Raw genomic sequence first — 26935 nt, 5'->3', positions numbered from 1 at the left:
AGTTGTCCTAAATATGTAATGAGTATAAGAACAGGTAGTTCAGAGCTGTGGGGATACATGCTCATCTGCTTGTCTGATGCTGGAGCCACATGCAGTTTAAGCCTAAACACCTGTTTGTTTTTCTGATTTTTAATATTTCAAGACCTGAATAATCAAATAGGTGGGACAACCCCATTTGGTAAAATAGGGACATTGAAGCCATACCATGCTGGGCAACTTGGTCTCCCAGGCCAAGGCCTGGTCGACAGGCCTGAGCCTCCTGAGGAGCTGGTTGGGGCCGTGAGGGACTGGGCAGTGCTTGCTATGTGCGCTGTGCCTGCACTAGGGTTGCCCCCCCCCCTCCGCCCCCCGCCAAATGGTCAAGCTTCGGGAATGGCCCCCGGGGCTTTCTGTCCACACGCAGACATGGAAAGGCAGTGGACCAGCTGGGGTGGTGACCTGCAGGGCCTTCCTCCAGCTGTGTCTGTGGTCAGGAGACGGGATTCCGGACACGTCATCCACCTGCTTCCCGCTTCAACGCACTGCAGCGGCAGAAAGGCTTGACACAGACCAACAAATAGGGCCGCCTACCATTCAGTTCCCTGAGGCAGGTAATCCCATTTCACCATCTTTTATTGGATACAAAGCCATACGTTCTCCGATGCCTGTGTGATCCGTTTAAATACATACACTCAGGTACATTCAGCAAAGGGCATCTATGGGTGACGTGGAGCAAAGTGCTGGGATGGTGATGCCTGGGGGGGTAGAGAAGTGGGGCCAGTGGAGGCCCCCTGGAGGCTGGAGGTACAGGCACCACTTCAGAAACAAAATCAAAACATTCTCTCCACCCCTCTGCCGGATGTGCTTGGGGTGGGGGAAGCTACCCTCTCACGGCTCAGGCCCCTTACAGCCTGGCTGTGCAGGGAAGGCAGGGCCTGGGGGTCAGTTGTGGAGATTCCACCAGCAGTGCCCACTAGAGCCAAGCCTCCTCGTGCCAGCCACGAGGCGAGCCTAGGACTCATGGTGGGGAAGCCTGCCTGATTGTCGGGGCAGTCTTGGGACTGGCCAGGTTCCCAAGGTTTTGGGGAGGGAATAGGAGCTGGCTGCCTTAGTTGGCCCTGGTATTCTGATCTTCACCCAATTCTATACCTTATTCTCAGGCAAGAGCTGCAGAACACACTTGTCCAGGAATAAATACATACACACGATACACAGCAATATATACAGAAATGCAGGCCTGGGACAAGGCTGAGTGAGAAAGCATGGCCACCAGGGTTAAAGAGATGTGCCAGGCCCCTAGGAGGGGGACGTTCCACCCAACAGGACCTGACAGGCTGGGGCACATCCTATCAGTTTGAGTCAACTCTGGGCACTTGGGCCCTGTACCCACCCACCATCTCTCCTGTTATCACACCAAGTCCAGCAGGAACTGGGTCTTTGGCACCAATAGTCACTCTGTTAAGGTCTTCAATTTAGCGCCTTAGAAGGACTGGGACCTGGGCAGCTCCCTTCTTGTGGCCCAAAGGACTAGAGACGGGACCAGGTGGGCAGGCAGGACCCAAAAGCAAAGGGCAGCCAAACCTCGGAGCAGCAAGCCTTAGCAAGGAGGTGGATTTTTTTTTTTTTTTTTTTTTTTCCTGAAGCAGTTCCTGAGGGGCTGGCTCAAACTCCACTTGTGAACTAGGAAAACAAGAGCTGCCTTGGTCCTTTGGTGGTCTCTTCTGACCAAAGGAAAGCCCTGGTCCTGGGCGGCCCGCTCCCTCTCCCTCTGCATTCAGACATCGACAGCATCTCCTTTGTTCTCTGCCAGTGCCGAGGCAGCCGAACAAAGCTTGATGAAACGCTGAAGCCAAGTATGCCGATCCCCCCAGGGGCTGGGCTCAAGCTGTGTGGCAGGGAAGTGGTAGGGACACCAAGTGGCCACCACCCATTCGCCTTCTGTACATGCCTGGGCCCCCTGGAGCAGGGCCTGCCCTGGTTTGGTCTCTAAACCTGTTCTTCGCATCTTTGTTAGGTGTGAGATATGGGTGAGTGAAGGAGGGCTGCACCCTCCATCCCTGTTCCCCATCATCAGCCCTATTTGTATGGTTGCCCAAGTGGACAAACGGACTTGGGGGGGAGGGCGGGGGAGGCGTGGTCTGCAAACCTGCCAGGTCTCAGGCAGGCATGAAGTCTGGGTCGCACGCGTCTGCCAGCCCCAGGGGCAGGTGTGCGGTGGGACACACTGCACCCCACGTTCCTGTTGGCAGGGGCCCAGGCATGTGCAATGTAGACTCCCACACATCCTCCACTTGGCTAGAAAATATAGGGCACAGGGCAGGGGACTCGGTGGGTTTTCTGGAAACAGCCAAACCCATGAGAAGCAAGCTTCCCCCAGCAGGAGAGAGGGGGCCTTGTTCCCTGTGCTGCCCGCAGTGGCGGCACACAGCGCTGTCACACGAATGAACCAGGAACGAGGCTACTGCTGGCACCAGCCCTTTCGGCACCCCTTTCTCCCACTTCATCTCACTGCCCGTGCACCCTGACTTCCTTTCCCAGGGCTGATGCTGGCCCTCCAGGTGGGCAGCCACCCATGGAGAAATTGCCAAGAGTCTGTATTCCAGGGTGGAGGCTTCCTAGGGCAGACTCTGGCCAAGCAGGGCATCCCTTTGTGCTTTGTCCAGGAGGAAAGGAGGGCAGCACCTCTGGTCCTGGGGTTATGGGAAGAGGGTGCAGGTGGAAGGCAGGGCTGATGCACCCAGGGCAGCCAGGCCCTAAGTGGACCTCCACCTCCCTTGTAGGCCAGCGAAGTTGTGCTTCTTCCCATGATCCCTAGGGACAGGGCTGGGGAGGTGGGGGTCAGTAGAGCCAGCACTCCTGGGTGGGGACGCTGCAAGGCCAAGGCTTCGTGCAGGACAGGACGAGGAGTTGCCAACATGTTTGGGGTCTTCAATGGGCACGGCCAGAACAACCCATGGGAGGAAGTCGTCAACAGTGAGAAGAGCGGGAGAGCTAGGTGGGGAGCCCCGGAAGCTGGGTGCATGGCTGAGTCTGGGGCCCTCTCTGGAGGCCTCACTGTAGGGTGACCCAGGGCTGGGTCTCTATGTCCAAGCCAGGTTGTGGCAGGAAGTTGGGGCCCTGGGAAGCTGAGAAACTGTGAGAACCAAGCCCCAGCCAGGACCAGCTGCCTAATGGTTAGGGCTGAGAGCCGGTCCTGTGCAGGAGAGAGGGAAACCCTTGGATCAATTTAGGTGAATGAAAGAACTTTCCAAAGACTCACGACCTCGGAGCCACTGTGGGAGTTCTGAGGAGGAACTGGGAGACCTGAGTCTAGAGCCTTAGTGTTGGGACCTGGTCCTGTAGGGACAGTGTCGGGTCACTGGAAACCCCCAATGCATTCTGTCGCTTCTAAGCGAAGTGGCTCTGGGTCAGGCCGCAGGACTGCCCCCAGGCAGGCAACTCCCAACAGAGCCCTCAACCCCTGGGACCAGCTGACACGAGGTGGGGGGCAAGTCCAACAGCCTCATCCCTGGCCCCACAGGCCTAGCTGCCTTCCAGGGCCACACCTTTCAGCATGCTAGCCAGACAGGGAAGCGAACCAGACCACCCCCCGGCCTCCCCCAGGCCCCAGCACAGAGGTCAGCCAAGTGACTCCCTCTCCCACAGCCTTGGGGACCCAAAGGCCATCAGAGTCCTGTCCAAGCACCTGGATTAGAAGGACATTCCTTGAGGACAGGAACTGCTTCTCAAGGGTGACAGGGTTTTCCCAGGGCCCCTCCAGAGGCTTGGGATTGCTGACAGGTATGGAAACATGCACCATGTAGCTCAGACTTCAGCTCGGGTGTGTCGTGGGGTATGTGGTTGTTGGGAGGAGGGGTCTTGTCTGTATCAGTAAAAATGTTATTTTTTCTTCCCAGCAATTTCCCCCTTTGGAAGGGATGGTCTCAAGTCTGGGGGAGAAGGTCTGGGTGAATGTTTTGCCTTTCCAAGCCCACTCCCACCCCCACCTTTGGCTGACCACTTGCGCAGACCCCTAGGCCTGTGTGTTGTCCCTACAGAATGTGGACTCAAAGCCCAGGTGGGCTGTCTGAGGGGGTGTCCCACAGAGAGCTGAGATGGAGCAGGGCCAGGAGAAGAGCCCTCCTTACCAAGTCTGAGCTGCCTGGGGGAGCCCCCTCTGGCCTGGGGCCCATCAGAGGATCTGGACTGGAGGCCGGGCCTCAACAACAGGAGGCCTGCTGGAGCAGCCTGAGCAGCCAAGGAGCCACTGTGTGGTTATTGCAGATCCTCGGGGCGAAGACACCAGGTGCTGGTGGCAACTCAGCTCCTTGCTGGCTGTGCCCCAAAGGCTGCTCCAGCTGGGGACTGGGTGAGGGCCTGGGGCAGCTTCTGTCCAAGTCCTGCCCTGGAGAGGCAGTACCGAGGATCACGCCTGTCGCTCCATTGTCCCAGGAAGAGGACGGGAAACTGTCAACCCTTCCCTGGAAGCCAGAGATAACACCAGGCCTCCCAAGGTCTAGTCCAAATCAGGGTCCCTCTGGAGGTCCAAAGAGAGTGCCCTGGTGTGGGGCTGGCAGGGGCCCTGCCGCCCCTCACCCGGGTTAGCAGCTGCCTTCCACCTTGATGTGCAGGATCTTAGAGAAGCCGGGCCTCCGTCGCAGGGCCTGCAGACCAGACCTGGGTTAGTTTCCCTCAGGGCGGCATCGTCAAGGTCACACAGGGGCGGCCTTCCCATCACACACCCATCACCAGCCCCAGCCTAGGGTCACGGGGTCTTGGGTGGCCTCGAAGCCAATTACTCACCTGAAGTTTGGTCACCATGTCTTCAAACAGCTTCTGGGCCTCAGGACTGCTGGGCTCTTTGAAATAATCGGCAATCCCAATCTGGACCACAATGGATTTGAGGTTCCGGCAAATGCCTGGGAAAAGGCGGGTAAGGTGTGTGCCTGTGTTTGGCCTGGGCAGTGGGGCTGCTGCCTTTCCTCTCACTAATGAAATCAGAACCCTACTGAGGGACAAACGCCAGGCCCTAGGAACACAGAGAGGAGGGCAGACCCAGGCTGCTCAGGAGCTAAACGGGACAACGAGAGAAGGTGGTAGAAGGTGATGTCAAAGAGCAGAGGCCATGGTGAGCTCTGAGAGGATGAGCGGGCAGCAGCTGTGCAGGGGCCCCGAGGACTCGCCCAGCAGAGGTGACAGTTGCACCATGGCCTGGCATTTGGAAGTGAGTAACAAATGCCGAGCAGCTGAGGTGAGGCTGGTGGGTCTCGGAGCACGGAAGAAGGGAGACAGGGAGCGAACGAGTGGGAGCAGAGGGCTTAAGGGAGTGGATGTTGCCAGGAAGTTGGGAGAGGAGGAGAGAGAAGGTCAGGAGGCGGAGAGGGCCCTGAGGGTCATGATTTTGAAAGCTGAGCAGTTAATTCTGGTGGCCAGTCCAAGGCAAGGCCATGAGGCTGAAGGGGAGGGAAGAAGAGGATCCTGGAAATAATAAGGTCAATAATGGGGTCCAGCCTAGGGTCCAACAGTCTTGGATGATGGTCTCACTTTACGGGTGTGAGAAGCCCCAGCTGGGCACTTGTGTCCTCCCCGAAGGTAGAGGCATGACTGAAGATGGAGTGCGTGCCGGAGGGAGGCGGGGCCATGGGAGGCCTAGCTTGGAGTCTATACCAGGGACAGGAGTCTTCCCTCTGAGAATTGTTCTTGGGGGCTCACACACCATCTCCTTCAACCCTCCCATTCATCCTAGAAAATCAGCTTAGAAGATGGGGTACAAAACTCAGAGAAGTATAGTAACTTGCCCAAAGTCACACAGCTAATATGCTTATTAGAGTCAGAATTGAGACCCAGGTCAGTAAAGCTCCAAAAACCTGTGCTCTTAACCTGTCTGTTCTCTTGCCTCTGCCCTTGGCTCACATAGGGGAAGCTGGTGCTGCCTCGCTCCTGTCTCCAACATGAGTAGGGCACAAGGCAACAGATGTCTGTTGAACTGAACTATTTGGACCAGATGCTGGAAGGCCTTGAATGCCACGCTGGCCTCAGAGGGCACTGGTAGCAAAGCCAGGATTAGAACCCTGGTCAGTCTAACTCCAGCACTGGTGCTTGCTGACTAGGAGTGACAAGCAGCTGGTTATGCTTCTTGCTGACCAGGCATGGTAGGAGGTGACCCTCATACCCCACCCCATGTCCCAACCCCTCCGCTCACTGTTGAAATGCAGCAGGGCCTTGGGGGTGACGGGGGTGGCCGTGAGCACCAGCATCTCCAGTCCTTTCAGGCCTTCCCGACAGACCTCAGCCGCCACCTCCTGGGTGATCTCTGACACGTGGTCCAGCTCCAGGACCTGCAGCCGCATGCAGTTTCTTGCTAGGAAGAGGGAGGAAGGGGGAGGTCCTGCTGATGAACTCCCCAGGTCACCTCCTGCCCAGCGCCCTAATAATGCTTCTGCCACCACCAGGCTGCAGCCCACAGCTCCTCTGAGATTTCCGTGTCGCACCCATGCCTTCTTCCCATGCCTCTTCCCACTAACCCCCACCGCGGTCCCAAGGGAAGACTCACCGAGTGATGCCAGGCCCTGCACCCCACAGCCAGCGCCCCCAACCCCCAGGGCCCTGAGGTGGGGCCAACAGCGACCGATCATCTGCAGGCAGCGGTTACTGAAGCGCGTGGGCTGCTGGCTGGACAATAGGGGGCAGGAAAGGTCATCAGGAAAGCATCTGGCTGCATAACACCCCAAGCCTGCTCCTCCTTCAGGCTCCCCCTTGGGCAAAGGCCCCACCAACCACCCCAGCTGCTTAAGTCAGAAACCTGGGGTCATCCCTGACTCCTCTTCCCTTACCTCCTGCCAACCCATGGATTCTGATTCCTAAATAAGTCCTCAACCTACAGCTCGGACCACCGTCAATAGTCATCTGGATTATAACTAGACTCCCTGCCAATTCATCCTCCACGCTGCTGACAGCGAGCCAGTCATTCCTACTTTCTCTCACTCAGTCATTCAACAACTGGTTCTAAGTGTCTACTACAGCTAAGAGCAACTAAGCTAGGCCCTGGGGACATGGTGGTGACAACACAGATATGGTCCCTGCCCTGAGGGAGTGGACAGTGAGTGAAGGGGGAAGGGGGACAAAGAATGTTACCTGACTGATGTAATTAAGGTCTAAAATCCCCCAACTGCTTCCCAGCGCTTTCTAGATAAAATACAAAATCTAAACGCAGTAGGCGAGGCCTTCCTGACCTCGCCCCAACCTGCCTTTGCCCAGGCACTGCTCAGCTCTGCCCGCCACTGCTCACCACTCACACCAAACTTGCTGTTTCCTGCACACTAACTCCCTCCGCACTTGCCCGGGCCACAGGTATCGCCCTGGCGTCTGTGGCACGCTTGGCACCCGGGACGTGGAAAGGGACATTTACAGCCTCTGCCCTGAGAACTGTGAGTCTTGTGGAGACCGAAATATTGAGAAACTGTTGCAAAACAGACTACTGCAGGGGTTGGGACAAGGTGCAGTAGGAATGGAGGCGGGAGAGCGGTGACAAACTCCACCAAGGTGTTGGTGTTACTGAAGAAATGCTGGAGGACCTGGGAGGAGATGCCACGTGAAGACAGGGCTTGCAGGGCCAGGCACAGGGAGCAGACAAGCCTGACACTTTTGAGAAGTTCCAGGGACAGCCATGAGTGACCTCACACCCTGGACTCTCCACCGGCCAGCTTTTTTGTACACTACACACCCAAGGCCCTGAACTGCCTTTCATATGCCAAATCGAACTCTCTGCTTTTCTAGCTTGTGTTTACTCACCACTCACTAGGGGCCCTGCAGGCTTTGGGGACACGCCTCCTTTGAGCCAACAGTCCTAACAAGGTCAACAGATCCCTAATATCACCTTCACCGTTGCAGGCTGAGAAACTGGAGCACTATTGAGTTGCCCAGAGTCCCACTGCTGGTAAGCCAGGACAGGACACGCCCCTGGGTCCGATTTTAACCCTTGTACCTAATGCTTAAATGCACAGGTTAATGAATGTGAATCTGTCTCCCAAACCAGCTGATGGAGTGGGCCCAGATCTGCTCAGTCCTCAGCCCCAAGCCCCACCCAACTAGGTCCCCTCCTCACCCCTACCAGGGCTCACCAGGGGTGAAGTGGCGCCACCTGGAGGGAGACAATCTCTCTGCAGCCCGCGCCCAGGGCCCAAATGACCTCATGGCCAACGGGATCTGTGGCGCTCCTGTTGAAAAGACAAAGCTGGGGCCACCCACCCTGGTGGCCTCTGCTCCCTTCTCTGGGGCCACAGAGCTCTTGGGATCCTCTGCCTGAGAGCCCAAGGGAAGGGTATGCAGAGCCCCAGGATTCCTTGGGCCCAAAGCCAACCCTCTGGGGTTGCATCTGGTGTGGTAGACCTACCTGTAGGTAACGGCCTGTAGGGCACGGCAGTAGCAGCTGGCCAGCCAGAGCGAACGGTCAGTGAGGATGTTGGGACAGTGGGAGATGCGCAGGATCAGCAGGTTGCCCCCTGCAGCCTTCAGCAGGGACTCCAGCCCTGCTTCCAGACAGCCACTGGGGATAAGAGGTCAGGGGGTGGCTCGTACCCACATCCTGCTCTGGAAAGGATCCCCACATACTTCTGGGTCTGCAGCCCAGGAACACCCACCCACCCACCACGGCGGCCTCACCGGGTGTTCCGGGCATACTCCTCCTTGCTCTCCTTCTTGTTGCGCTGCCGAGGCTTCAGGTTCTGCAGCGTCAGCGAATGGGCCTGCGTGCACCACTGAGCCAGCATTGCCAGGAACTGCAAAGAGAGAGGGGTCACCTGGGGATGAGGGGTCTGAGCCTGGCTGGCTGGAGGTGGACCACCTCCAGGGTAGGCGGCCCCATGAGAACATTTTGGAAAGCCAGGCAAGAGCTGGGGTGTTGTAAGGGTTGCGAAGACCAGACCTGGAGGGGCCATATGCTGGAGAAGGTGGGGGGTAGAGGTGAGTTCACAGCAGGGATGAGTGGGTGGGCGGGGGCAGAGGGCAGAGACAGGCACCTTGGAACAGACTCGGGCATTCTCGAGCAGCACCCGTGTCCAGACGGCGGGGTGGCGGGCCACAAAGCGCCAGTCCCGGCAGACCTCGGCGGCATGCAGGAGCGTGCGTGTGTCCAGGTAGGTGAAGATGCAGAACAGAGCAGCTCGCATCTTGAGGATCTCCGGGCTGATGACCTCGTTGGAGCGTGAGGGGCTGCCCCTCTCTGCTCGCCGACCCCGCCCACTGCCTCCCTCAGAGCGGGCTGCACAATACCAAAGGGTCAAAGGTGAGTGCGGAGGGTCAAAGGCCAGCATAGGGATGTGGGTGGGGAGCTAGGGAAGATTAGGAGCTATAGGAGGAATGGGCATGGGGGACCCATGCTGGGAAACCAGCACCTTGGGAGGGAGGACAAGAGGCCTCTGCTGCCCCTCCTCTGCATCATCCCCAACCCTAATTTTGCAAATTAAAAGAAAAGGGTAGTCTTTTCTCAAGTAAATCCTTTCTAAGATAATATATCATCACATAGTCTAAACTCACCCCCTAGATGAGGCAACTGAGTCAAGTTTAGAGAAGGAAAGGGTTTGGAGGGCCACAGCACAGATGGATAGAAACGAAGCCTCTGAACAGAAGGCAGGTCAGAGGCTGCCCAAAGCGGTCACGGGGTGCAGCCACATGCCCTGACAGGAACCCTCTCACCTCCACATACATGCACGGCCTTGTCTGTTTGGGAAGGCGCCCTCCCCATCTGCTCCGGGACTTCAGAGTCTGGAGCCAGCACTCAGCTGCTCTCCTGTAAATGTCAGCAAGCCTACCACATAAACGGACCCCCTTGGATGTGGCACCCTTGTGCAGAACCAGCACTGCCCTGCCACGCAACTTCCTGCCCCGGGTGTGCAGGGAACTGTGTGGGAACTTGTCCTTCTCATTGTGGGAAGTCTGGGGCAAGGGGAAGGCGGTGCAGGAGCCCGAGAGGTACTGCCTCAGCCCTCTGTCCTCTGGGAGGGCCTGCTCCTGGGAAAGCCTGGCCTCTCTGCCCACCCTCCCAGGACTCACCTGAGAGCCGGCAGCTGCTCAATGGCCCAGCCATAGCAGGCCCAGGGTGAGGGACGTCTGAGGGGCCCTCAGCCTCTGACTCGGTGGTTCGGGAGCCCACATCCGAAACGTCACCCTCCTCCCCCTCCGTGCTGTGTCGGCGGGGTCTGCGTTGCCAGTTTTGAATGGCCTGGCGCCGCAGGCCTGAGCTTCGAGGGGCCTGAGCCCGCTCTGAGCCACCGTTAGCATTCTGGGTCCTTGTGCCCAAGCCCCCAGGCCCACTGTCTTCAGGCGCCCCCTCTTCTGGTCGGGGCAACTCGAGACTGTCACTGTCATAGCAGCCTGAGCTCTGGGACGCAGCAGGGACACGGCTGGAGGCCCTGGAGTGTACCAGATGGTAAGGAGTGAGAAGAAAGGGGCATCAACCCTGCCCGAACTCCCCATTCCACCCCTACCACCAACAAGGGCAACCCACCCACCCTACTTTCCAAGAGCCCGCTCTGAATGTGGAAAGGCAGACAGACAGAGGTGACCCAAGGAGGATGGGGAGAGGAGGAGCCAAGCCTCCAGACAGGTCAGCCATCCAGTGGGCCAATGGATCTTTCCCGGGTGAGGGTGGGCTGCGTGGGGCGGACTGGGCCCAAGGCTTACCCTGTGCTGGGAGAAGAGCCATGCCGGGACACTGCATATGTGCTAGGCATGGCCAGGCCCACGTGGTGCTCTCGCTGTGGGCCCCCAGAGCAGGAGGGAAGGCAAAGGGGGCAGAGGAAGCAAGAGAATGAGAAGGAGCAGGTGAAACAGGGTGCAAGATTGACAGAAGAGGAGAGAGAAGAAGGAAAAAAAGTTGGGAAAGATGGACAAATAGACAGACAGCCCAGAGATGCGGGCTCACCAGCCCTCTGCACATACCCACCCAGCATCCCGGCCCTGGCCTGTGGCTCCTGGGCTCTCATTTGCAGGGATGGGCCTCTGAATCACACCTTACTGCAGCCTCAGGGGCCTGCCCTTCTGCCATTTCAGAGAGGCTCCCCTGTTCCTGGACCCCCTACTTCAAGCCTAGAGTATGCGCATGGGGAAGAGCCAAAGAAGGGAGCATTGCAGGGGATGTCAGGCCACATGTAAGGGGAGTTTGTGGAAGCCAGGGGTGTGGGTGGAGGAAGGAAGGCAGGTTGGCACTCACCATTCGGCCTGGGCCCCGGGGCGCTGGCCCAGCGCTGCTTCCCCCAGCTCCACGGCCCAGGCTGGCACTTGGTGTGCTGCCGCAGCTGCTGCTGATGACCTGCAGCTGCCGTTCGGCGCGGTCCGCCCGCTCCAGGAGCTCCTCAATGAACTGCTGCAGCCGCAGCTTGGCGCTGGCCTCCCGTGCCGCCGTCTCCTTCAGGAACTGGTCGATCTGCACCACCTCCCTGGGCCCGGAGCAGTCTCTTACCCCAGGGCCTCGGCCTGGCTGCTCACCCACCCTCTGGAGGACACCCTGGCCAGTGGGAAGTGACATGGGCACAGCTGCCCACAGTGTCTGCTCACGGTCACATGGGTACACACAGAACAGGACCAGGCACACCATCCTGCACAAAGGCACACACAGAAATGCCAGCATATACTCCGAGTCACAGACTCACACCCCACCTATCCAGCCGCACACACACTACTGGACACACCTGCTCCCTGTGGACATACTCACAGGCATACTCAGTCACACACAGCCACCTCCTGCCTCCAGACACTCTTACAGGCACGCACAAGCACACAGAGAAGTACGCCAAGTCCAATACATAGCCCCACACTGAAGCATGTGAACTCACAGCATGTTCACTCACGGGCACACACCATCTGAGACAGGCAGCCCCACCAACACCTTCAAACACTGCCCCCCACGCACACCACACACATTTTCAGAAACAGTCTCAGATGCAGAAGCACACTTCCAGCTGCACTGCCGCCCTCTAGAAGCTGCATGTACCCACAGCACTCTTAAGGATCGTAAGAGTATTTACTGGCAAATGCAATCGGAGTTGTTCGTGCGTCCACCTAGAACTGACGGAGCACCTTCTCGGTGCCAGGCACTGTTCTAGGGGTTGGGGGCGCAGCAGTGCACAAAGCAGAGAAAAATCCCTGCCCCCATGGAGCTTATCTCACTATGGGGGCAGATAAATAACACCTACATATTTCCTAATTCTACATGTAAAGGCCGGAGAAATAAGGAGGAGCCCCGAAGGTGGAGAAGGAGCAGACAGAGACACAAGGAGATCCCAGTCGAGTGTCCTGGAAGCCAAGGGAAGAAAGTGTTTCCAGATCAGCTGTGCCAAATGCTGCTGCTAGGCCATGTAAGATGATGGCTTGGCCTTGGCAACGTGAAGGTCACTGGTGACGTGGAGGATGGTGGTGGAAGTGGGCATCTGATCAGAGTGGGTTCAAGAGAGAACATTGGAAAAGAAATTGGAGAAGAGGATAAACAACATTTTAGAGTTGTTCTGCAAGGAGAGAAAAGGGGCAACTCAAGGGGGAGGTAGGGCTGTGGCAGATGGGAGATTGTGTTTGTGTGCTTTTAGGAATGAGAGAGTAGATAGGGAAAATCTGATGAGGGCAGAGAGAAAGGGGAGAATTGAGTGGGCAGAAGGAGAGAGGACCTGGTGCCATGATGTAGGAGCTAGGCTTGGCTATAACAGAGGAGGTGAAACAGTTTCACAGACAGGCATTGGGCCACACTGCCATGGACTCACAATCCTAAGCACACATTGTCATACACTCTCGGCCCCATCCACGCCACCATAACGTGCTCATGGCCACACATCCCATAAGCCACGACCACATACACAGACACACTCATAGCCACACTCAAGATGGTGGCAATGGCACAGTGACACACAGGGTCATCCACTCAGGAACATTCGCGGGCCCATGAACCTGCGGACCACTCACTGCTGCTTGCGGCTCAGCTCCTGTTCCTTGTGCACGAGGTCCTGCTTGAGAGAGGCCAGAAGTTCCACACTCACGTCCACCTGGCGTGAGAGCTCAGAGGCACGCTCCTCCAGCTCCTCCTTCTCTCGCCCCAGCCGGGCGCTCTCCTGCCTCGCAGTCTCCAGCTCCGCAGCCTTGCGCTCCAGCTCGGCTTGCAGCCTGCCCACTTGGCCTGCGATCTTCTGCTCCACCTCCTCGCTCAGCCTCTCCAGTCGCCGGTCCACCTCCAGCTTCTCTAGCGCACGGATCTTGAGGCGAGCCAGGCCTTCCTCATAAGCCACGTCGGCAGGCGAGGGAGAAGCGGGTGAGGCAGAGGTGGGCCCGGTGCAAGGGCTGGGGCCCGGGCCGGGCGGCGGCGTCGAGCACGCCGAGGAGGCCACCGACTTGCGGGCGAACAGCTCCCCCAGGGGGATCTCAATCTCGCGCAGGGCATAGCGCGCGGCGGCGGCGGGCACGAGGCCAGGCTCCGCCAGCTCCTCGCAGGGCAGGCTGGCGGGCACGAGGTCCCCGGGGAAGTGGGCGAGGGGTGCGTGGTGGTGGTGGTGGTGCAGCAGGTGGGGCGTGGCGGGCGACGGCCCGGCCGCCTGCTCCTTGCCCTGGAAGGAGGTGCTCTCGAAGACCTCGCGCCGGGCGCCAGGCACCGCCAGCAGGGCGGCAGGCTCGGGCGCCAGCGGGAAGCCAGAAGCTGCGGCTGCGGCGGCCGCAGCGGCCGCCCCGTCGCAGATGCTGTTGGTCTTGGAGAGGATGTAGAGTGTCTCGTAGGTGTGGCTGTACTCCAGGTGCGCGCGTAGCGACGACAGGCTCCGGAAGCGCTTGTGCTCCCCGCAGCGGGGGCAGCGGTATGGCAGGTCCAGCGAGGCCATGGCCCCGCCGCCCCCGCGGCGTCCGGGCTCCACCGCGGCCGCCCCGCCGATCAACCGGGCGCACTCATGGGGGGCCGCGGAAGAGCCCCCCTGTGGGATCAGGAAGGCTCAGGGACCCGCAGCCAGGGGCGAGGAGACTAGAAGAAAGGGAGCAAATCTTAGGACTGGGTGTCCTTGTTCCCCTCTTCACACCCCCTACCCTCCCCACCCCACCCCTGAGGAAATTGACTTCCCTGGAGAACAGGTGCCCAGAAGAGAGGGCCGAGGTGGGAGACGCAGGGCCTAACCTCCCAGAGGGCACTGGCCTGCCTGCTCTGGAACCTATGCAAAGGCCTGTACATGTATGAGGGTGAAAAAGTGAGAATTCTTTAAGGAAAAAAAAGGCATCTGCTTATTTATAATAGTTCCAACCTGGACATAACCCAAGTGCCCACCACCAGCAGAATGAATAAACTGTGGTATATTCATAATGGAATGTTACCCAGCAATAAAAAAAGGAACCATCGGTACACATGACAACATGGATGAATCCATTCGATGCTGTTACAGGAAAGAAGCCCGACCAGAGTGCAAACTGTAGGACTCTATATATGTGGAGTTTCAGAGCAGACTGAGTTGAAGATACAAAGTCAGAATAGCGGTTACCCCTGGTTGGCTCTATGGACTGGAAGGGGTGGGAGGGAAACTCATGTGACACAGGTATATACGTATATGAAGAGTCAAGCTGTACACTTAAGATCAGTGCACTATATGTACTTGACTGTACAAGTTGCATCTGAAAAAAAATCTTTAAAAGAAGATGCTTATTTCCACGCCATGCAAACCACACCCATAAAACAGGCTGGACTATCGGTACCATGTTGCAGTGACCAAGATGTCCGCCTCACCTGCTAATAGCTCTGCGTGTGTCACTGTTTGTTCCTGCCCCTGCTTCTGTGCCACACTCCCTCCCGTCCCTGCCACTCCGAGCACCCAGGTGCTTTCCTCAGATTTCTTTGCTAGGTTGGTCTCCAATACGTGGCCCTGCCCTGCCCTTTACTCCAAGGGCAGCAATATTTGTCCTCCCCAGGTCCCTTCTGGCACAAGCCACTGCTCTTCCTCGAATCCCACCCCTGGTCACCCTCAACTCCTACTGTCCATCCTCCATCATCTCTGGCTTCTGGCCACCCCTCTCCTGCCTGTGGGGTCTCTACCCCATTCCTCACTGCCTGCCATCGGGTTTCAGCCACCCTCTGCTGTGAATGTGCTCCACCAGATCACAGGCCACCAGTCAGGGAATTCAGTTGTCATTAGGAGTCTCACCCACTTGGTCCCTTGGCTGATACTCCTGACCCCTCTGTCTTCATAGGCTGTCATTAAGGTGCCCAGTTTGAGTTCTCTGACCTCCTCTTCTTGCTGCCTTCCAAATTGTCCTGTCCCCTGGTGGGAGGCCTTCACATGCCCTTTGCTTCTATCTTCTCCCCAGGCATTCTGATTCACCCCCATGGGCTAACTCACACCTTAAATCTATTAAGGCTCAGCTCTCCATCCTGACCTGCTCTTGAGTTCCATTTGCTTTGGCAATTCCACAAGGAAGTATGGGTGTGTGATGTTTGTTCCCCTTGCAGCCCAGCACCCAGTCCTCCTCCTGAGAACAGCACCCTGCTTTGACCCTGGGAAATCATTCTTCCTTTCCCATTTTCTCAGTCCATGGTGGTCTGGGTGGGGGTTGACGGTCCATCCCTGACTTCAGGGGTAAGAATGTGATATAGGCCTGGTCGATCAGAGGCTTGGGAGGGGCACATATCGCTCAAGTCGAATCAATGAATCTTTTCTCATTGAGTTACTGAGTTATTTCTCCAGGACATCTCTGGAACTCCTTGGGGGAAGCATCCTCTTTGGGCTCAGGTTTCTAAGCTGATGGAAAGGGCCAGAGCTTTGAGGGCCATCTTTGGGAGGAATCACCTGAGAACGAAGCCAACACGAAGAGGCAGAACTGAGGTGGAGAAAGAGGGATTCCTCACAGACACTGTTGGAGATCCTGGTCTGTGCGATTCTGTGAGCTAATCAATTCCCTTTTGCTTAAGCCAGTTGGATGTGGGTCTGTGTTACTTGCACCAGGAAAAAGTCCTAACCCAGAAATTAGAATCAGGAATGGCATTTTTAAAAGTAACAGACCCTGTGAAGGAATTAGCTGAACTAAGGAGAGGAGTAAGATAGCACCACTCCACCTACTCAGAAGTCGGCGAACTCTGCTGCACAGCAGCAAAGCCTCTGACCAAGCTCTCCCACTGCCTCTGGAGCTCAGACGATCTTCCCACCAAGGCTGGAACTTGAGGAGACTTGTACAAAATATCACAGTGTTGGGGTGTGACCTCAGTAAGGTCTAATAAGAAAGAGACACACTCTGGCTGCAAGGGGTCCATCTGAAAGCAGACAGGGAGAAAATGCTGCTGTGCCCAGAGAGGCTCTTTTTGCCTGAGGCCGGTAATCCAATATGGCTGAGAGTCAGATAATTAAGAGCCAGTTCTCTGCTTCTAGCTAAAGTCAGCTCAAGCAAAGACGGGGAGGCTGGGAACACAGAGGGAGACAAACCTGGGGCCTGACGAGCTCTTAACTCCCCAGACCCTCCTGAACCCCTCCTGCTGGGCCCTCCCAGCTTAACAGAGGAAACCATTGCTTTCATTATAAGCAACCTCCCACTGGGATGCAGCTTGAGTGGGAAGGGGCCAATGAACTGGGCCTCCCACCCTGGAGTAGGGATTTGAATTGCCCTGTGGCAGAGGCCTAACTATAGGCCACATAACCATGGGCTCCTGGGATGTGCAGAGCACCAAGGCCTGTTGCTAAGAGACAACCCCTCCTCCTTCCCCAACACCATCACCAGGGACTCAATTCAAGAATTATAACTTCCAGTGAGGTCTCTAGTTTGGTTAATAGCTCTGGGGATGACTGAATGCAAATTGACTGAAAGCTTCCTAATGATTAAGGGAATTGTATTGCCAGGAAAAAACAAACAAACCCACAAACTTGAAAAACAAAGGCCAGGGAATATTAGCTCCTATAGTTGCCCAGCCACCAAACCCGCACCAATGGGAGGGGACTCCTCAGGGTGCCTCAGTGGCCACAGAGCACAAAGGACAGGGGTGGCTCTCTGAAACAACAGAACCAGAACCACCACCGGAGGGCCAGGGAACCCTGTCCTTGCCAACTGGCAGAGCTTGTGCAGCACGCTGCAGACTTGTGACCACTGAGTGTTTTTCCTCATTTTCCCTCTTCACCTGCGAGGGTGTTTGTTCTTTCAGCTCTCCCAGTTTTCCTCCATCACTATAGCCTGGTTGCACATTGAAAGACCATGAGGAGCCAGCTCAGTACCTTGCCAGACAGCCCTCCAAGATCTTGAAGTGGGGCTGGATGTGGTAACTGGGTGAGAACTTGGAACGTCTCCTTCCAGAGATAGGACAGTGTGTTTTAAGTTTTGTGAGGGACAGTTGCATTATGATAAACAATTTTTTAAAGATTCTATGGGGGCAGGGTCTGTGTGGATCTTGGACAGCCAAAAGGTGGAACGTAGGGGATGTGTACTGTTTGTGCTGCTCAGCTCCAGTTTCTCTCTGTGCACAGACCCCCAGCTTTCCCTTCGAGAACCATTCCCCCAACTTCGAATGGCTGTTTAGATACGACTGATCCCACCTTCTAGTTCCAGGGGAGCACATGTGACCTCAGCCCGTTCATCAGGCACAGTGATCATTCGGTAATGGGCCAATTCAGCCACGTCAAGGACCTGTGCTCAGCGGTAGAACATAAGCCTGGATCTGCTTGTGGCCATTTCTGTCCTCTCTTTGGAGAAGAACAAAAAAGACTTCTGATGACATCCCTTGAGCATCCAGATCCAGATGTGCCTGAAACTTTAACCCAAAACTTGTCAAGTGTGAGAGACAGAGAATTCTTTTTCAGCTTAAAGCATTTGAATTGGTTGCCAGTCACTAGTATAGAGACTCTAGACTAACACAAAGACTCACAATGTCAAAAAAAAAAAAACCCACCCGAAACCCCACAAAACCTTGGACCACCTCTCACCCACTCCCCAGCATCCCTACTTCCTCCAACGGTGTCACTGTCCTCCCAGTCACACCATATCCATTGGCCGTCGTGATTTTGCTCTCTCTGCTAACCATCGAGACCTGCTGATTTTTCAATCCAATTGTTTTCATGCTTTGTGCGTCTCTGGGCCACTGCCTCCTCACACCTGGACTGCTGGCCCAGCCTGCGGTCTCACAGCCCTGTTCCATCCTGTACTAGGCAGCAGATCCCTCTGTCTACAAATGACTCCTGCTCATGCTCTTTCAATGGCTGCCCATCATCTATTAACCGCAGCCAAATGCCTCACTGTGCTCCTGCCAATTTGAACATGAAAAATGGCCTGGTTGCTTCACTTGCATTTCTTTGATTCCTTTGGCTGGACATTTTTTTCCCACATTTATTAGTCATCTGCATCACTTGGTGACTGGCCTATGCATTACTTTGCTCATTTTTATACCGAACATTCATATTTTCTTATTGATTTGCCAAGGCTTTTTATAATATTGATCCTTTGTCATTTATATACTACCAACATTTTTCTCAAGTGTGTTGATTGGCTTTTACTTTTATTTATGGTCTTTATGGATATACTAACATTTCAAGTTCGCTTCAGTAAAATAAATCTTTATGATTTCTGATTTTGTTATCATGTTTAGAAGGTCTGTCCCTACCCAAAGTTTATATATGAAGTGACTTATGGCCCTGGCTGGTGTGGCTCAGAGGATTGAGTGCTGGCCTGCAAATTGAAAGGTTGCTGGTTCAATTCCCGGCCAGGGCACATGCCTGGGTTGCAGGCAGGTGCCTGGTTAGATGTGTGTGAGAGGTAACCGATCAATGTATCTCTCAAACATCGATGTTTCTCTCTCTCTCTCTCTCCCTCTCTCTCTCCCTCCCTTCCCCTCTCTCTAAAAAGTATTTGTGATTCCTTTTTGTAAAAGTATAGAAAAATTATTAATTAAGGGCTTTAAGCAAATAATCTGCAAACAATCAACTTGCAATGACTTGCTAGCATGCAAATACTTCAGGCTGTGGGGTCTCCTTTTAGACACCGGAGTGTGAATCCATCTAAAATTCTGTGGTATATGTAGTGAGACAAGGATCTAAGATACCCAACTTTTTGTTATAGACATTTTCACACGTATTCAAAAATAAAGCAGATATGATGAATTCCTATGGACCTGTCTTCCAGCTTCAACTATTATCAACTCATGGCCAAGTTTGTTTCCTGTGTAAGTGCTTCCCGGCGTGACACTTGCCCCACCCATCACTGGATAATTTTAAGAGAATCCTAGATATCACATTACTTCACACCCAAATACCTCACCCTGTATAACCCATAACTTAACTTTTAAAAAAATAACTACTATTTAGCAATTGTTCTAACATCACCTTCCTTTAGCTATATTAAAGCCCCAAAAGTAGCCTTGAGAGGTAAATATAAAAGCTGTTTCTCTGAAAAGACCAACAAAAAAATAGCCCTCTGGTAAATTTATTCAAAGAGAAAAGAGAAAGAAAGAAAATATGTAACACTATGATGAGAAAAGGGATAGAGCTGACAGAGAAGGTTTGTTCAAATTATTGAGCTGCTACCGAGTACAATTCTTGGCCGAGAGTTTTGAAAATCTGATGCACCGAAAGCTTTTCTAGGAAAATACAAATGATCAAAATTGACTCAAGAAGAAATAGAAAACCTGAATAGCTGCAGATAAAACAGAAGAAGTTGACAAAGTGACCAGGGATATTATCAATAGAATTCAGCTCACACACACATAACTAAGTGTTCAGGAACAGCGTTATTCTGTAATGTATGGTCAGCAGGTGTCGGGACACCTGCGTGTGCCTGCCCATCCCAGCTAAGTGCTGGGCCCTCCAGTGGAAGCATCTTTCAAGGCCTCTGAAGAAGCCAGCCTTCCTCCCTGCCCCATGTGCTGCCTGCACAGTGCCCTGCTAGAGTAGGGGAAGGGAAAGACTAGGGGTGCAGGCCTGTGTGTGGATGTGCAACGTAGGGGAAGCAAGGGGCTTCTGGGGCCCACGTGGCTCTTCACCTGAGGCTGACCTTGCCCCAGAGTTTCCCTCCATCCGCTGGAGCAGAGGAATGACTATGAAGATTCCTAGGACTATTTCTGCCTAGATGAACTACCTCCTCGCATGAGTGTGAAGCTTTGCCTGAATTCAGGCAAGAAGGTGATGGAGGCAGGGGGAGGAGGGAGAAGAAGTAAAAGAATAGAAGTGTTGTTTATTCCAACTCCATCACAATCCTGTACTACGAGCACCATGACAGAACAGCGGGAGACAGATTTTCCTTTGTCTTCTAGTCTCCCCAAATCAGCAACCCCTGCAGCCCTAAGAGCCTGCCTCCCTTTTCAGCCAAGCTCTGCCCCCTCAGCATCCCAGGACCTGTTACGCTCCTTCCCCATCTGAGAAGCCTATCTCAAGTCTACTTTCCTTTAACTCCAGTTCAAGGTTTTCTTTGTGCAGAAGAACCCATCTGAGTCCTCATCTTTTTTATTCTGGAGAACAGACCAGAACAGGCACACGTATGGTGGTATGGCCGTGGACTCTCTCTTTTTTAAAGCTTTCAGGTATGGGAGCCTCATCTCCTCAAATAAGACCAACCATCTCACGGAGTGTGTTTTCTCCGGCTCCTGTCTACTGTCATGTTCTCATGTGTTAACTCTGCCGGAAACACAGATAATCTTGCATTTTCATGGCTTCCACCACCACATGGTCACTGAGAATTCCTGCAGGGATTGTTATTTTTTTTTATCTGCTCGGCAACATCTTGTCCTTTCTTTGGCGAGCTCCAGCTCCGCACGCCATGTGGTTCTGACAGGGCTGGCAGTCCTCATAGTGGGACACATGACCCAGGCCTGGCCAGTCACAGTACTCCCATCCTTTTGGCCATGATGACTGACATTCCTTGGGCTGAGCCAACAGAGTCCTTCACTGGGAATGTACATGAAAGATTAAAGAGTCCCCTTGTCCCTCAGGATCACATGCTAGGATGAGAAAGCTTTCTATGGCCTGTGAAACCTCCACCCACCACAGGGAGAAAACTCACGCATGGTGGGGAGAAATGTGGCAACAGAGTGAAGGTGAGCCAAGAGCTGGAGAGAGAGTCCTCACTTCATTTTTGAGAACCTGGGTACGGTTATGCCCAAGACCCACTCATCCCTCTTCTTTCCAGTTCTATGAATTGGCACCTACCTTTTTTTTTGTTTGTTTAAAAGAGTCTGAGTTGAATTTCTGTCACTTGCTATTAAAAGTCCTAACTGATAACTCCCACAAATCTGTATATCTAACTTAGAATGCTCTTTTAAACTCTATTCAAACATGGACTCATTCAACATACACTTACTGAGTACCTGCTCTGTGTCTGTGCCAGGAACTGTGCCTGGTGCTGTGCCAGGTATGTCTAAGACACAGACTGACAAGATCTGATCCTTGCCTTCATACAGCTTGTGATCTCCTGGGACAGACTGAGGTATTGGATGACACAGCCGTGAGATAAGTGGCTGGCACAGGAATCTACACTTAACTTAGCTTGGGGAACTAGACTGACTCTTGCAGAGGAAGGTAGCTGGGTGAAGAATGGCAGTGATGAGTTTGGGGAGGGGGAGAAAGGCATTCCTGAGCAGCAGAAACAGCATCTACAAAGGCAAGGAAGTGGGAAAGAGTATGTCTCCCTCCTTCAGGGAAGGAAAGTATAAGCTCCAGAGGGTAGAACCATTGTCTCAATCACTGCTACTTCCCCAGGTCTTACCACAGTGCCTGGCATGGGGGAGGCGCGTGGTAAGTGTGTGTGTGGAATGATGGGATAACAAGCTCTGAATCAGACGTACAGTTCAGAGAACGGACTACAGAGGGCCAAGGTCAGGAAGCAGGCTGTTGGAACTCAGGGAGGTGGACGTTGTTAGCCAGTGTTGCAGGAGTGTGAGTGGGGAGAACGGGTATAGAGGCAATTAAGGAAGGCTTAGTGACAGAATGACTGTGGCTGGGCCGACAGGGAAGAGTCAAAGGATCAGGCTCAGGCTTGGGTTTTGAGCATCTAGATAGATGGGGCTGTGGCTCTGAGGATTTTGGGGAGTCACAATGAGTTTGATTGTACAGCCCATGAATTTGGGGTTCCAGTGGGTCTTAGAAATAGTGATATTCAGTAGTCTGCAATATGGAGCCAAAAATATAGTTTTGGCAACTCGAGCATAAAAACACAGGTGGATGAGCAGGACCACGGAGAAGGTGCATAGAGCAGAGAACAAGCGGGTAAAGACAGACCCTAAGAGAGGCAGAGAAGGGAGAAGAAGCCAGAAGTTCCTAAGAAGCTGCAGCAGAAATGGGAATTGTGGCAGGAAATCTCAGGGAGGAGAGGATGTCAAGGAAGGAAGGAGCAGGCAATCCTGTGAAAACAGTGTAAACAACAGGGGTTGACAATTCAAGTCAGAGTGGAGGTGGGAAAGGTTCGCTGGTGACCTTACAGAGGGCCGCTTCGATGAGCCTGGCTGACGGGGGCTGAAGAGACAGTGAGGTAAAGAAGTGAGCAGAGACAGTGACTGGACATGAGAAGCTCAGCTGTGAAGGGGAGGGGGCAGCATGGGAGAACCCAGAAGCAGTAGTTAAGATGAGAGACACCTGAACATATTTAAAGGCTTCTTAGAGATAACCTAATTCTACCTATATCATCACTTCTACTAGCCTGAGGCACCAATAATTCAATGCCTTAGACCTGAAATTTATAGCAATTCTTTTTTTTTTTTAAGTGTTTCTCAAAAACAGCAAGCAGACAGGGAGAGGATGGAAAGGCTGTTTCAGTGTTCGGTGGGTCAGAGTAGCATGCTAGTAGGGAATTCACAATGCCGCGATACTCACCATCAGACCTACTTCTCATGTTTCCCATCTTGACCAACATCTTCATTATCTACTCAGCACTCTGGAGGCAACTCCCAAGGCATCTCTGAATTCTTAAAGTCCCCTCAGATCTCATCAATTGCTGATTTTTGTCAATACTATCTTATAAAGCCCTGACTGGTGTGGTTTAGTTGGTTGGGCGTGGTCCTGCAAAGCGAAAAGTCGCTGATTGGACTCCAGGTCAGGGCACATGCCTGGGTTGCGGGTTAGGGCCCCCCCAACGGGGGTGCCTACAAAAGGCAACGGATTGATGTTTCTCTCCCACTCTTTCTCCCTCCCTTCCCCTTTCTCTAAAAATAAATAAATAAAATCTTTTAAAAAATAAAAATAAATAAATACTATCTTATAAACATTTGACTCTATGTCTTGCTTTTTGTACGGCCACTGCTCCAGACCTACTATCCTTCTATCTGGACCACTGATACTATTTCTAACTGAAGTCCCTAAGTCCTTCAGCTTTGAAGTCTCATGGTTTCTGCAAATAGAGATCCAGTCATGTCACTTTTCTTAAGGAAAAAGAAAATCTCTGAAGGCAGGCCATCTTCTGAAAGGTAAAGCCCAGCCTGCTTTTTCTGCCCTCAAGGCGGGCTGGAATCTGACCACCACTCAGTCTTGCCAGCCCTAGCCTTTGCCTCTGCTTCCCACGTGCATCCTTAGAGAGTCTTATGTGGCTTAGCTTCACCGAGAAGTGCCACGTGCTGTCACATCCTCAAGTCCTGGCTCACACTGGTTCCTCTCCCTAGGACTCCCTTTTTCAATGGATGAATTCTGCAGGCCCAACTCCAACGCCACTCTCTTCATGAGTCCTTCCTTGACCACCTCCTCCAGCTCAAACCACCACACAGCACGAATCACTCCTTCCCACAGCTCTTCACACACTGTAGCAGGTGTCACATGCTGGGTGGTCATGAACCTGTCTGCACATCGGATCCGGCCCTACACATACATTGGAGGGCAGGGCCAATGCTTCTGCCTCACACCTGCCTCACACACAGTAGAAATTAGTATATTCTCAGAGGAATCGCACTAAGTAATGGATGAATTGATTGATTTATGTAACCAAAGTGACTTCTACTCTTTATTCTCATGGAACTGGATAAATTTGGGTACGATTAAATCAATCCAAGAATTACCTTAAGTAACAAGTGCTTCTCTGGCTCTGCTCCTCGCCCACTGGGAGGCAAGGACTTGCTGTCTTCACGACATTGTTGCTCTAGCAGAGCTCCAAGGCTTAGGACTTGTCTGCTTCATTCTATTTTATCCACCCAGCAAAAAGATGTCAAACACAAGGCCTGTACCAGGCACTGGGGACACAAAGATGAATAAGTCAGTCATGCCTTCACACTGCTTGCAGTCTAACCATCAAAACAGTGAACACTGCCCTGGCCGGGTGTCTCAGTGGGTTGCAGCATCATCCCATGCACCAAAAGGTTGTGGGTTTGATCCCTGGTCAGGGCAGGTACCGGAGGCAACTGATCGATGTTTCTCTCTCACATCAATGTTTCTTTCTCTCTTTCTCTCCTCTCTGTCTCTCTTTTATCACGCCTTTCTTTCTCTTTAAAGTCAATCAACATATCCTCAGGTAAGGGTTTAAAAACAACAAACAGTGAACATTTACTTGCTAATTATTCTGGTCAGACACCAGACTTCTCATTTAGTCTTCAAGACAGGGCTGCCAAAGAGGTGGTAACATCTCCACTTTAGGTTGAGGATATCCAGGCTCAGAGCGGCCAAGTCACTTGCCCAAGGCCAATAAGTGACTGCAACACACTGTTGCTTTGGTGGCCCCCAGTGAGTCCTGCCTCCTAGTACTCTTGCCCTGACGTGATCCCCTCCCACACTGACTCAGAGCTTGGCCACATGACCTACTCTGGCCAGTACATTAAGAAGACTGAAGCAGGCAGAGATTTGATAAGTAGTTGTACCTTAGGGCTTATCCTCTTAGAATATTTTCTCTTGGGACACAGCTGCCATGTAAAGAACTTGGGCCAGATTACTGAGTGATTAAATGCCATGTATAGAGAGACCCCAACGGGTGAAAGGCCATCTTGATATTCTTTTGCGGCCAGTCTCTTAACTGATTGTAGCCGAGGGGTACCATGTAAGCCCACAATCACAGCGAACCCACAGACCACGAGAAATAATAAAATTCTGTTGTTTTAAGCCTTATATTCTGGGAAGGTTTGTTACATACCAGGGAAAAACTGAAACAGTGACAAGCCAATATTTGAACCCAGTACAATCTGACTGACTTTGAAACCCATGCTCTTAGTGCCCCAGTACTACGTTCCTTCTGGTTGGGAGTGGAATGTCACTCCAACACTAACTATAGTCACAGGCTGGCCCATAGTAGCACTAGATAAATATTTGTTGCATGAGTAAGTAAAGGGTGTGGCATGCTGCCAGAGAGGTACGAAAGTCCAGGGAGTTCAAAGGCAGAATGGCAATAACCTTTCAACGACCATGACCCCCCTTTCTGCTACAAACACTCCAAAACCAAACACAAGCTAGGCATCCCTAAATCTAGAAACAAGTATGTGGGTATCACCAAACTCCCTCTCTCTGTCCCTTTCTCTGTTAAATGAAGATCAGGCAAAATTGGGAAGTTGGTAGAGCTTGGTGTTGGATGGTCACTCCTCCTGCCCCCAACTCCCCACCATGATGCTGGCACCTCCTCTCCTTCCAGTTTGGCCTTCTGGGCCCAACAGCTCTTCCTCCTTCTTTTTCATATAAAACCCACATGCAGGAAAGGAGCAGAGAAGGTGGAAATTACAGAAATGAGGGAGGAAGATTTGGATGTTAATACATGGCTTCATAGGCCAAAGAAATGAAGCCCTTAAGCTCAGTTTTTTTATCTGCTAGCAAATGAAAGAGGTATTCTAAGGAGGGGGAGGCAGCTGGAGGTGTCCCTGTGGATGGGGACTAAAGGAAGCCCCCGTGACTCTCTAAATCCCTCGGAATCCCCCAAGAAGGCAGGGCTTTGGCTTTCCTCACCTGAGGATGTGGCCCCACCCTGTGTACCTCCCAGGGAAGTCACTGCAGCCTGGCGAGGCCCCACAGGTCAGTGCATCCAGCCTCTGCTTCCCGGCAGTCCTTACACTGCCTTTTCTCTGCTAAGCTACCCCTCACTCTCCAGTGCCTGCAAACATGTACACACCTCCCAAGGTCACACACACATGGCTCCAGCACCTGGATCCCACACCCAGAAAACCGTGTGGGCCCCTTGCTGCACACCCAGCCTAAAGAGAGGGCAGGCCCCACTCCTATCAGGCAGAAAGTGGGGAGTGCATGCAGGTCTGTGTCACACACGCATGCAAAGCAATGCAGTGGGGCACAGGCATCCAGATCACTGTGGGCATAGTCGCCAGAGAAGGCATTGGGCTATGAGGGCACAGAAACACGGAGACACACACATGCACAGCTCCAGACCATCACACGTGCACACCAGCACGCACACAGACACCTAAACCCTCCCACCCTCAAACACCCGCACAGGTGCCCAGCCAGGCCTTAACACCAAGCCCCTCCCCCACCCCCCTTTCAGAAGCAGGTGGGGAGGGCTGAGGTTTGAGGGCGCTACCCCTCCTCCTTCCCTCTGGCCCCCCAGTCTCCAAGGTCTAGAGTCCCAGTGGGGTCTGGAGCCCGCCCCGCTCCCCAACCTGGCTCAGAGAGGGACTGGCGAGAAGGGGGGGGGGGATGGGAAGCCTGGTCTCAAATTGTTCTGATTTTAATTCCTTAAATTAACCCCTTCTTTAGCTCTGGCTAGGCCTGCCCAGAATCCCTCCCGGTAAGGTCTGGCTGTCTCCGGGCCTCCAGAGGGCTGTAGGGGAGAAGGAAGAGGAGGAGGAGGCAACGGCTGGGGTCCTCCCTGTCTCCTTCTCTCCAGGAGTGGTCCCGCAGCGTGCCCGCGACTCGCCCTTACCTCCTCCACCCTGCCGTGAGGCCAGGCCCCGCGGCCCTCGGATGGGGGTGCACAGGCAGCCCCGCGTGCCTGGTCCAGATGCAGGGCCGCCTCGGGGCCTCCAATCTCGGTCCCCTCCGCAGCCTTGGGTGGCAGCCGCGGTTTGCGCCCCCGCCTCCCTCTCGGGGCGGGGGCGGCCGAGCCTCCCAGCCAGTCGCAGCAGGCGGGGCCCACAAACCGGGTGGGGGAAGGATGGAGG

The 26935-nt window shown here is 53.9% G+C and overlaps 1 protein-coding gene across 2 annotated transcripts; it reads right to left on the bottom strand.

Moving 5' to 3' along the window:
- Positions 1-600: 600 nt before the first annotated feature.
- FBXO41 (F-box protein 41) lies at positions 601-26935 on the bottom strand. Of its 2 annotated transcripts, XM_053925604.2 has the most exons (15): positions 26698-26935; positions 23909-24079; positions 22737-22922; positions 12907-13945; positions 11168-11393; positions 10639-10712; positions 10009-10367; positions 8976-9217; positions 8620-8735; positions 8351-8503; positions 8079-8174; positions 6512-6630; positions 6161-6319; positions 4762-4877; positions 601-4622 (listed from the first exon to the last, which is right to left on the bottom strand). In XM_053925604.2, the coding sequence occupies exons 4-15, from the start codon at positions 13806-13808 to the stop codon at positions 4560-4562; spliced, it is 2625 nt and encodes an 874-aa protein (XP_053781579.1). In that variant the 5' UTR covers positions 13809-13945; positions 22737-22922; positions 23909-24079; positions 26698-26935; the 3' UTR covers positions 601-4559. The 2 variants fall into 2 exon arrangements, with proteins under 2 accessions (XP_053781579.1, XP_024408732.3); XM_024552964.4 differs by lacking the exons at positions 22737-22922; positions 23909-24079.

The sequence above is a fragment of the Desmodus rotundus genome, chromosome 5 (genome assembly GCF_022682495.2).
Source record: "Desmodus rotundus isolate HL8 chromosome 5, HLdesRot8A.1, whole genome shotgun sequence".
In the NCBI taxonomy this organism is placed as follows: Eukaryota; Metazoa; Chordata; class Mammalia; order Chiroptera; family Phyllostomidae; genus Desmodus; species Desmodus rotundus.
Note: the sequence above shows the minus strand (reverse complement) of the source record. Positions and strands in the feature narration are given on the sequence as shown.